General features: G+C 37.9%; 1 protein-coding gene across 10 annotated transcripts in view; it reads right to left on the bottom strand.

Annotated features, from left to right (window-relative positions):
* LOC100601581 (putative RNA-binding protein Luc7-like 2) overlaps positions 1 to 12151 on the bottom strand; it is a 66461-nt gene that overhangs the window by 45218 nt on the left and 9092 nt on the right. For 2 of the 10 annotated variants that reach the window (XM_003261409.4, XM_030825823.1), the window contains 2 exons: positions 6299 to 6369; positions 4617 to 4711 (listed from right to left, as the gene is read on the bottom strand). In XM_003261409.4, coding sequence (XP_003261457.1) covers positions 4617 to 4711; positions 6299 to 6356 — 153 coding nt within the window. In that variant the 5' untranslated portion in view covers positions 6357 to 6369. Of the gene's footprint in view, positions 1 to 4616; positions 7208 to 7264; positions 7300 to 9294; positions 10076 to 12151 lie in introns of those variants that run through there. The other 8 variants (XM_030825827.1, XM_030825826.1, XM_003261408.4 and 5 more) reach the window with 6 other exon arrangements.

Here is a 12151-nt window from a genome sequence, read left to right as displayed (position 1 = left end):
AAAAAATGACAGCTTGGTTTAGGTTTTTTTGTTTTGCCTAAATCTGAAAGGGCACACTGCCTACAGTGAATTTAGCAGGGGGAAAGTGGGCCAAAACGAGGAAAAGAGAGAGACTACAATATGAAAATATTCTAGAAGAATAGAAAAGTAATCCAAGCTTCTTATTTTTTTATTATTTTTTTTAAACAGTGTCTCGCTCTTTTGCTCAGGCTGGAGTGCAGTGGTGCGTCTCAGCTCACTGCAACCTCCACCTCCGGGGTTCAAGCGATTCTCCTGTCTCAGCCTCCCGAGCAGCTGGAATCACAGGCACCCGCCACCATGCCCGGCTACTTTTTTTGTATTTTTAGTAGAGACGGGGTTTCAACATGTTGGCCAGGCTGGTCTCGAACTCCTGACCTCAGATGATCCCCCCGCCTCGGCCTCTCAAAGTGCTGGGATTACAGGCATGAGCCACTGAGCCCAGCTGCAAGCTTTTGAAGTATAGTAACTTTCTGAGATAAAGAAAATATTAATATTTCTTATAAAAATCATTAAATGTATATTTTGATCCTCTGTTCTGTCTTACCTCCTCTGATTAATTTTTTATTTATTTATTTATTTATTTATTTATTTTGAGACAGAGTCTTGCTCTGTCGCCCAGGCTGGAGTGCAGTGGTGTGATCTCGGCTCACTGCAACCTTTACCTCCAGGGTTCAAGTAATTCTCCTGCCTCAGCTTCCCGAGTAGCTGGGATTACAGGTGCGGGCCACCACGCCCAGCTAATTTTTTGTATTTTCAGTAGAGATGGGGTTTCACCATGTTGGTTGGCCAGGCTGGTCTCAAACTCCTGACCTCAAGTGATCGGCCTCCCAACCTGCTGGGATTACAGGCGTGAACCACCATGCCCAGCCCTGATTAATTTATTATTTTAAGAATTAGTTATGCCAGACCAGGCACAGTGGCTCAGGCCTATAATCCCAGCACTTTGGGAGGCCGAGGCGGGCAGATCACCTGAGGTCAGGAGTTCAAAACCAGCCTGGCCAACAAGATGAAACCCTGTCCCTACTAAAAATACAAAAATTAGCTGGGTGTGGTGGCGCATGCCTGTAATCCCAGCTACTCGGGAGGCTGACGCAGAATCGCTTGAACCTGGAGGCAGAGGTTGCAGTGAGCTGAGATCACGCCACTGCACTCCAGCCTAGGCCAACAGAGCGAGTATCTGTCTATTTAAAAAAAAAAAAAAAAAAAAAAAAAAAAGAATTAGTTATACTAGAGTAATGAAAGGTAAAATGTTATAAGTGCATTTTCATGAAACTCAATTGCAAAAAATTCCAAACTAACTTGTCAGTTATGAAGAGAATTTTTAGAAATCACACTCTCCATCTCTAAGTGCTTGACATAAAGTTCCAACTTCTTTATAATGAAAAAAAGGCAGGAAATGCATTTCTGGATACTTTTTTCCTCTGTAACAGTCTTACCATGTTGTCCAGGCTACATTTGAAATCCTGAGTTCAGGCAACCTTCCCACCTCAGCCTCCAAAGTAGCTGGGGCTATAGGTATGTACCACCATGCCTGGCTTTTCTGTATTCTTTTTCTAAATAATTTAAAATATTGGTAAATCATATTCTGCTGCAAGTGACAGATCTTAGGCACACCCAATCACGCCTGTAATTCCAGGACTTTGGGAGGGCGAGGCGGACAGATTAAGAGGTCAAGAGTTTCAAGACCAGCCTGACCAACATGGTGAAACTCCGTCTCTACTAAAAATACAAACTAAAGGGCAACCTTTAGTCATACAACCTTTAGGTACACAACAAAGAAAAAGCATCATAAAATCAACAGTTAAGGCCAGGCACAGTGGCTCCTGCCTGTAATCCTAGTGCTTTGGAAGGCTGAGATGGGAGGATTGCTTCAGTCGTGAACCTTTCAGAATTTATGCAGAGTTTTGAGGACTCGGTAAAGGACGTTGTGAGACTCCAAAAGTGTCATACAATGGTGTCCTTAAAGACCTGAAAAACTTAACAGCTTACCCTATGTACAAATAGCTTATAATTATAGAGCTATGGCTTCTCAGCAGTCAATCCCTAAAGAACAAATGCTTTTTGGGACAGAGTGTGATAGTTCACACATCTTTATGTTCAAGATGCCTATTTCTTTTCTGACGTTAAATGAAGAATGAAAAACACTGAATTGTAACTATTGATTTTTCTTTTTTTTTTTTGAGGCAGGGTCTCACTCTGTTGCCCAGGGTAGAGTGCACTGGTGTGATCATAGCTCACTTGAAGTCTTGAATTCCTGAGCTCAAGCAATCCTCCTGTCTCAGCCTCCCAGGCAGTTAGGACTTCAGGAAATACCACCATGCCAGGCTAATTTTTTTTTTTAATTCTTTTTGTAGAGATGGGGCTTCACTATGTTGACCAGGCTAGTCTCAAACTCCTGGCCTCAAGTGGTTTTGTTAATGTTGTTCTCAAAATTTATCTCAAGTGGTAATTTAGCCATTAAATAAAAATTAAATTTTTTAAATTAAATAACTTTAACAGTTAAATTTCATATAATATTAAACATGGAGAATCACAGTATACTATAGACAATCATAGATTTTATAGATTTCAGATGCAGCATAGCACGGTATAAAATAATTATGAAAATGTTAGAAAGTAGATAAAGGAGTTTATTATGGCCGGGTGCAGTGGTTCACGCTTGTAATCCCAGTACTTTGGGAGGCCGAGACAGGAGGATCACTTGAAGCCAGGAGTTTGAGACAAGCCTGGGTAACATGGTGAGACCTAGTCTCTACAAAAAAAACAAAAATTAGCCGAGCATGGTGGTGCGTGCCTGTAGCTCCACCTACTCGGGAGGTTGAGGTGGGAGAAACTCTTGAGCCCGGGGGATGGAGGCTGCAGTGGGCAGTGTTCACAGCCTGGCTGACAGAGGAAGACTCTGTCTCAAAAAAAAAAAAAAAAAAAAAAGGCCAGGCGTGGTAGCTCACACCTGTAATTCCAGCACTTTGGGAGGCTGAAGCGGACAGATCAAGAGGTCAGGAGTTCAAGAACAGCCTGACCAACATGGTGAAACCCCGTCTCTACTAAAAATACAAAAATTAGGGCCGGGCGCGGTGGCTCATGCCTGTAATCCCAGCACTTTGGGAGGCCAAGACAGGTGGATCACGAGGTCAGAAGTTCGAGACCAGCCTGGCCAACATGACAAAACTTCATCTCTACTAAAAATACAAAAATTAGTTGGGTGTGGTGGTGGACACCTGTAGTCCCAGCTACTTGGGAGGCTGAGGCAGAAGAATCGCTTGAACCGAGGAGGCAGAGGCTGCAATAAGCCGAGATTGTGCCACTGTACTCCAGCTTGGGTGACAAGAGCAAGACTCCGTCTCAAAAATAAATAAATAAATAAAAATAAAAATACAAAAATTAGCCGGGCGTGGTGGCACGCAAGTGTAATCCCAGCTACACCAGAGGCTGAGGCAGGAGAATCACTTGAAGCCAGGCAGTGGAGGTAGCAGTGAGCTGAGATCACGCCACTGCACTCCAAGCCTGGGTGACACAGCAAGACTCTGTATCAGAAAAAATAAATAAATAAAGAGTTTAGAGTTTATTATATTTATTATCTGTCATAGTCCTTCCAAATTCCTGCGCTCAGAAACTGGATTTCTTGCCTTGTAGTATTATACTTTAAAATAAACTTAGGCTCTTTTTTCCCATTAACATAATATAGTTTCAACTGTCTTTCCTACTGGAAAAAGTCAAAGGTGTTTCCTGTTGCATATGCCTTGACACATTATCTCTTTGGGGCATGTCCTTAATTTTAACTCTTCCTATCAAAGAAGAAACCACTCATTTGGCTAAGAAACCCATTGCTTCTGAAAAGGCGAGTCAGAAATCTTTCTTCATTTCAGTCATTTCTGGCAAATGAGAACTAAAGCCAGCTTGAGGTTTAGCCCCTACTAGCACCCCACCAGCATCAGATGCAGCTATGAAGGGAAGCTACTTGTAATCATTTCAACCAAATCCCAAAGTCAGAGAATCAAATTCTCTGTTCCATATTCCAACAGGTCCATCATCATGCAGTTTATCTTCCAAATTAAAACGATGATACTCTAAGATCAACATCTCTGCACACACAGTATCTAAATTGAGCTTTACATTATTAGCAGGAGCAATATTTTAAGTGACAATACTCCCAAATTAAGCTGTGTGGATATAAGTATTTACTAATATATTTCCCCACTGATTCCACAATATAAATGTGTACAAATCTTAACAAAAATGCATACTGTACTAGATAAAAGTCTACTCTGTTTAACAGTAAAAGGAACTTTAAAAATAAATTATTTTATTTCTGAACTAAAAGTACAAATGCTATATAACTACCTCTGTATTCCAAATAAAACATGCTTTTAAAAAACTGCTCTGAAGAATGGAAAAAATTATAAAACAAAACATATCAACCACTTTTGTGAGGAAACCCATTATTGAAGATTTAAGTAATCATCCTGAATAAACAAACAATAAAGGATGCAAATCTCCCCTCACAAGTCAATTCTTTTGACAGAATTAAGACTTTATCAAGTAGTTCATTGCTGCAGCATATCAGTAATCAAACAATACATTTAGTAAATACATACAGTTCCAGAAAGGACATCATGAGGACAACAGTTGAGAAGGTGACTCTTGCATACTCTGTCATCACTGAATTTGATTCGTTGACGAGTAGTATCTCCTGTAATATAGAAGAGTTAATAACATTCAAGGTTAGACAACTGGAAAGTATTTTCTGAGAGCCCTACTATTACTAGCTTTTTATGTGTGGCTATATACACACATTATAAATCAGCTCAAGAAGGATTAGTTTTTATATACATCCTATAGAAAAACTATTTTAGACAACATGCAGTTGCAGTAAGTGTACTGCATACATAATTCAAATAGTCAAAGTGAGAAAGCAATGCATTCTGTTAAATAGAGTACTTCAGAAAAGCACAGGATTTTAGAGTAGGAATGGACTTTTAAAGATTATCGAGTCCAACTCCTTCATATTGCAGATGAGAAAACTGAGGCCCCGAGAGGTTAAGCAACTTGCAGACCCACTAAGAGAGTTTAGACTGGTATACAATGTTCCCTTCTTGACACTAAGTATTGATATATTTTTATTTACAGTAATTAAAAAACATAAAAAATAATCTTGCAAACATTGCATACACACTGCGAATCCCCACTGAACCCCAGACGCCATTTCTTCCACTATTTTGTTCCAGCTGAAGTTCTCCCTTTTGCTGCTGGGAGGAGTTAGAGAGGGTAGAATAACGCGTTTAAGAGCGTACAAACCTGGAAGAAGGACTTACACACCAGTCAAACAAAGGCACATTGCCTAATGAAACGTTAACTTTAATACGTCCAAAGGTTCCATACCTCCAAGTTTTATGTAGTCTGAGCTTTTTTATACTGCCAAACTAGGTATATTTAAATTCATTCTGTCTTCAAAAAAACACAATCCACCTACCTCCTAAGCAACAGAAGCATCCAACCTGCTCATCAAATATGGCTATCTACTCAAAACATTAAAGAATCTAAGAAAAAGAAAGGTAACTAGCTCCAATAACAAAATATAGATGTTAGTTACAATTTTTTTGCTTAGAATCCCTTTGGAAAAACAAAAGAAAAAACTCATAAGGATGTTTCCTCTTTCTATATAGAATGATAAGCCCTAAGAAATGTGTTTTATTTTAGCCTTAAACTGATACATTATCGATGAATGAAAACCTACTGGTGAATTACTGAAGCAAGAACTATTGGTGCCAAAAGAGATATAAATACCTCTGTACTTCACGTGATATGCCTGGAGCACTCCAAAAACTTTCGTGTAGGATGTGATTCAATCATTTAGTTTCTGTATTTTCACAAGTAAATAACAAAAAAGATTAAAACTTTACCCCTTTATATGGTCATATACTAAAGAGCTTAACTTAAATTCAACTAAATACTATCATTTTTAGATGGGGTAAGATTTTGTTCAAATTGTTTTAACTTGGTTAAAGATATTTTTAAAACATTCTAATTTGCAACCAGGGTATATAAAATTTTAACAACAGTAATTTATAGTTAAAATGATAGCTTCAGAGCAGTTCAACAATAGGTTTTCTAGAAGCTTGTCTCTAGTAGGTTATTTCTGACACAATTTGGAATATTCAGTTTAGTGTTTACGCCTGCTACTATAATAAAAGTTATTTTGATGGTCCTTTTTCCTTTTAAACACAACTGCTTTTGTTCCACATTCATTAACACATCTGAAAAGTTAGCAATAACTCACGGCTTGGCGAATGCGGGGCCTTTCTGACACTCCCTTGCAGATTGAGGTAGGCAGGCATAGATACATTGAACCTTTACAAATAAAACAAGGGGCCAGATTGTTCATTTTGTATAGAATAAACTCTGCCAGCAATTTCAATACAGCATCTAGAAGTACATGTTGACTGTAAAGATTGTTTTATATAAAAACAAAAGTGAACAAAATCAGGGTGTTTCATTTTTTTAAATACTGACTTAACAAGTACAACCCCAGATAATTGTATGACTGTCTACAGGTTAAAAGTCCAAAGCTGGAGCTCTGGACAATGTCTTTGAGCCAAGTGGGGTTTCAAAAAATTATTTCTTTAAAAAGTATGTTTCATCAAGACTTTGGTGAGGACCTCAAGCTCATGTTAGAATGGTGCTATGATAAGCTCATATCAGAATGTCAATGCTATTTAATTAGAGGCTTTTTGCTTCCTACCATTTAAGAAAAAAATTTCATTTTAAATCTGTACCCTAATTATATTAAGCAATTTTAAAATGATAAAATTTTAAAGTTGAAACAAAACAAAACAAAAAAACCCTTATGTATCTAATAGTCTTCCTGCTAAAAGTATCTAAATGTTTTGGTAATGTGACAGCAGAATCATTTCAGTGCTTTGTTAAACTAATGGCTCAGGCCTTAGAATAAAATCAGTATTCATGAAGTTCTACTAATTAAACATTTCATCAAGTAGAGTAACTGATTTGTGCTTAACAACTTACATTCAAATATTAAGTTAATTGTGCCCTGAAGACACAGCTATCAGTTAAAATATGAACAATTCCTAATAGGAATATAGCGAACCAGAAGTATCCCTGGTGAGCTTGTGTTTTTTAAAATTTTTATGGATACATAATAGTTGTACATATTTTCCCTGGTGAGCTTTTAAAATCAGAATCTGTTTCTATAAATGCCAAAAAGTATTTTAAAGTAACTCCTCACCTCAAATGAGTGGGTGCTCCATAAATATTTGATAACTGTAGCAAACACAACAAATACAGCTATCAAATAGCAGCCATTATAGAAATCTTTAAAACAATGAAATAATAAAACGCTTAATAATTTGAGATACAGAAATACCCTGAGAGAGAATGGCAACTAACTTTATTCATATTTTTAAAGTTCTGCTTAGGGGACTTTAAGGTTGACATTTTAAAACAATCTGGCTGCATAACCATGCAGTACTTAACAAATTTATTTGGGCTTATTCCATGGAAGTACAATTCAGCTAAACCAACAATGATTTTTAAAAGAAAAATGCTGGTAATTTGGCTTCTGTCAAGATATCTGGCCCAAACCATGTTTTTCATAAGAAACTAGGTAAAACAGCGCCTATTTTATAAAAAGAAGAAGAAAGAACTGCAAATAGGAACCAAATCACCTTATAATACAAGAAATTATTTTCAATTTAATGTGCTTTATCTTTGGGTTTTGTGGGCATAAAGTCATATAAAAATAACCTAAATAATGGGGGAAAAAAGTATCCTGTCACAATGACATTGGATCCAAATCACAGAATCTAACCTATTAGTGACCACATCTGCTGTGCTAGGCAATGGAATTACAAAGGGGCATATAAGACAAGCTCTCTCCCCTCAAGGAGCCAATGATTTTGCTAAAGAAAGAGGACATACTAATTTTTTTAATTTTTTAAATTTTTTTGTAGAGACAGGGTCTATGTTGCCCAGGCTGATCTCCAACTCCTGGCCTCAAATGACCTTCCCGCCTCCACCTCCCAATATGCTGGGATTGTAGGCAGGAGCCACTGTACCCAGCCGAGGATATATTAATGGAGTAATAAGTTATAATACAAGATAACATGATCCAAGTATCAAATGTGTTTCAATTAGGTAGTACTTCAGGAATTCTTAGACTAAAATTACCACCAAGAATGGAGATATTGGGAAAAGCTTCATGCAATAAGTAGCCAAAATTTGAAGGAAAGACAGGACTTAGATCAAAGGAAAGTAGAAAAAAAAGCACTACAACCTGGAGTAATAGCTTTGACAAAGCTTATAAGAGCAAGAAGGTTTGGGGGAACAGTAAGTAAACCATATTTGGCTTTGGCAAATGGCTTCATGTAGAAGAATTGCAGAGTTGGGATCAGAACAACACTTTTTGAGTAACATTTGATTTCTTACATTTTTATTTTTTAATCCAAATTTTTAGTGTATAAAGTAAAAAAAAAAAATTAAAACAATGGAACAGATATCAGGCGAAGTTACTTCTGTCAACAACAAAAAACATCCCACCTATAAAAACATGGAGATCTCTCTGTCCTATAACCTCTAAAATAGTTAATTAGGCCTTGTACATAACTACACAGCCAAGTTTTTAGAATTAGAAACTTGATTTAGAACTCTAGCAAGTGAGGTGTTTTTCATTTTAACAGAAACATCAACTTTTCTATTAATTCCTATTTCTACCAAATTCTCTACCAAGCAACAACTCTCTTACCTCCCTCTTTTGTTCAATCCCTTCATGAGTTTCATGAATTATAATCTTTGAGAACACCTGAGTCACAAGTATACAATAAAAATGAGGATGCATATTATTCATCTCCAGGTCTGTCACCAATGTATCAGAGCCTAAGGCAGTCAGTTCCAGTCAGGGAATATGGACAGGTCACTTTAAAAAGAGGCCTCCTCTCTAAATTATACTCAAATACTGCTATTCTCAAAATCCCCTTCCATATATCAGGAGGGAAAAAATAAGCCCACTGTAATTCCCAACACTGCCATTCTATGGTCCTGCCTTTTCTGAAACTTACATTAACACTTAAATTTTATTAGCAACATTACAACCTTAGCCTAGGTAGTATCTGACATGATTTTATACGTTGCATGCTATCTTCCCAATATCCGCCCCCTCCCCCCAGTACTACCCACCCTCTCCCTCCCATACAAACAAGAAACCAAATCAACTTTCATAGATTTAGGTGCTATTTTAAAAACATCAAAATTTTACTTTACCCATTCTCTCCGATGCTCCCTGTATTTTTTTAAGCTGTGAGTGGATGACCATGCTATGTGATCAACAACTGTGAAGGCTAAGCAAAAGTGAACTGAGTTTAGTATTGTAATTTCAAAAATAAAGTTTGTAATATTTGACATATTTAATGGTATGCAGAATCCTATTTTACTGTACATTATCAGGCATTCATGGCAAGCAATTTACAAAAACAGTATTTATTTTGTACAGAATTAGCTTAGAGCTTAGCTTAGGGAAAACAAAGGGGGAGGAGAAAATGCAAGAGCATACAAAGCAATGGAGACACTCCCATGTCTACAAATGGGGGCAGGGGAAGGGAAGCCCTCCCACACTCTCTAGGGTGGCAACTGAAGCCCTCCCCACAGGTATACTAGTTAAGGGTCACGTATCACAGTGGGCTTGGGACAGGACAGTTTCCTTCCCTCTGAAATAAGATCCATAACCCCTCAGTGAAAGGAAAGCTAGAGCTACAGAGGTGTACAACCAAAAGCTTAAAGCTTGTTTTCCTGACCCCTTGAATGCCTAAATGCAGAGAAACGTTCCTCCCTCTTTTTCCCTCCAATTTCCTCCCTCCATTTCTTCCAACATAAGCTGCTGAGTTCACATAATAATGTGGGAACTGTATAAAGATCCATGGCCAATTTCTAGTCTAGTTCAGGGCAGGAAGGGATCTAAAGCAGTACACAAGTAAAAACCTTGTGGCACTGGGCACGGTGGCTCATGTCTGTAATCCCAGCACTTTGGGTGGCCAAGGCAGGCAGATCACCTGAGGTCAGGAGTTCAAGGCTAGCCTGGCTAACATGGTGAAACCCCGTCACTACTAAAAATATAAAAATTAGCTGGGTGTAGTGGCACATGCCTGTAATATAAGCTACTCAGGAGGCTGGGGTGGGAGAATCGCTTGAACCTGGGAGTTGGAGGTTGCAGTGAGCTGAGATAGCGCCACTGCACTCCAGCCTGGCTCGCAGAGCAAGACTCTGTCTCAAAACAAACAAACAAAAAACCCTTGTGTCTTCATGTGGAATCAAAGTAAAAGCGATGACTACTGCTGCACAATAACTCTTAAACTAAGGAACCAATCTGATCATTTTTACATCTTCCTCAAACTTTCTCACCCACTCTGCCAACTTCTCCCACCTACCTTTGTTGTTCCTTTAGAATTCAGCTTAAAATCCACCTATACAAATCCTTTTGTAATTAACCTTTTAAAAAAACATTACTCCCTTGCTACATGTTCCCTTGTTAAAATATACACTCAGTTTAACCCACTGTATTTTTAAACAGTCCAAAGTATAGGGTTCATTTTACAAAAGGACTCATCACCATGTCTTAACATAGTAATACAGATGCTTTGAAAACATTTAATATGTCTTGATCTATGTAAAACTTTCCAGGCATATATTTATTACATAAGGAAAGGGAAGAGTACTATGCCAAAAATGGCAACGGGAAAAAACAATTATGACAGTCTGCCTTCCAAATGTGACATCAAGTCATTTCTAAAAAAACAAAGCAGCTTTCCTTTCCTCCAGAAAATGCAAACACAAGGGTGCTATACAGCTCAGAAAAGCTATCCTTCTTAATATTCTGGTTCATATGGTCCCATAAGTTTATAATCAGAAATAGGTACCAGTATCACCCCCCACCATAATCCCCATGACAAGCCGAACATTTTAAAAATGTAATGCCCATTGTAGAAGAAATTTCCAGAACAAGTTCATTCTTGCTGGATACGATCAAAGATTAATGTTTTTAAAATGTTAAAAATCTGGCCCACTTGTCTGTGAAAATCCGTATCACAAGATTATAAGAATGAGACTGGGAAACAGCCTTGTTAGTAGAAGAAAAACCTTGTAGGATCTTTTGAAGCTAACCAGAATGGTGATGATGAAAATGTGACAACAGGAATACTAAAGAATCTCCATTCCAAGGGCTCTATTCCATGCCCTGCACCTATCTTCTCTCATTATATTAATACAAGCAAAGGGTCTTGACAGCTGACAGGGAACAATGCCATCATGTTTTGGGGGGTACCTGCTTTAGGAAATCTTTCAGCCTATTTCTCTTCTTAAATTTACAAGAGACATCAGAAAAGCCTGAATAGTTACTTTAAAATTAAGTCCTAAAATGGGTTATATAGAATTTATTTTAAGATACATGGCATAAAAAGTTGCAGCCTGCTAAATTTTATATTTTGATACTTACTTGCAGAGCTGCAATTCTGATATAGTAACAATTGCACTCTGGATAGCTGGTGCCTTCTATCATCCAGAACTTTCTATATACAAAATTAGAAGTAACTAAAGCTATCTTTGGCTATCAAGCAATAGCTGAAAATAATCAAAGAAAAAGTAACTGGCTGATTTATCTATTAAAAGACAAGTTCTCATCAGCTGGTGATAGTTACAGAAGCCAACTAGAGCCTCCCCAAATCCAAAAGAAAAGAAATAAAAAAGATGAGAATATCAAAGGACAGAGGTGATAGACAACCCAATGATAAAGGAAGAAGTTAAAATGAAAAACAGATTAACATGAAGGAGACGTGAGCCTTAAAACTAAACAACACAGCAGAAATATTGCCTTACAGTGAATATGCAACAAATTTACAAAAAGGATTGCCTCTGGGGAAAGGACTGAGACTGTGAAGGGGACCACAAAAGACTTTATTTGTAATGCTTTATCTACTTTTTCCTTTTTTTTTGAGACGGTGTCTCACTCTGTTGCCCAGGCTGGAGTGCACTGGCACCGTGTCGGCTCACTGCAACCTCCGTCTCCTGGGTTCAAGCAATTCTCCTGCCTCAGCCTCCTGGGTGGCTGGGATTACAGGCACCCACCACC

Source organism: Nomascus leucogenys, chromosome 13 (genome assembly GCF_006542625.1).
Source record: "Nomascus leucogenys isolate Asia chromosome 13, Asia_NLE_v1, whole genome shotgun sequence".
Classification (NCBI taxonomy): domain Eukaryota; kingdom Metazoa; phylum Chordata; class Mammalia; order Primates; family Hylobatidae; genus Nomascus; species Nomascus leucogenys.
This window is presented reverse-complemented; position numbering and strand designations above follow the sequence as displayed.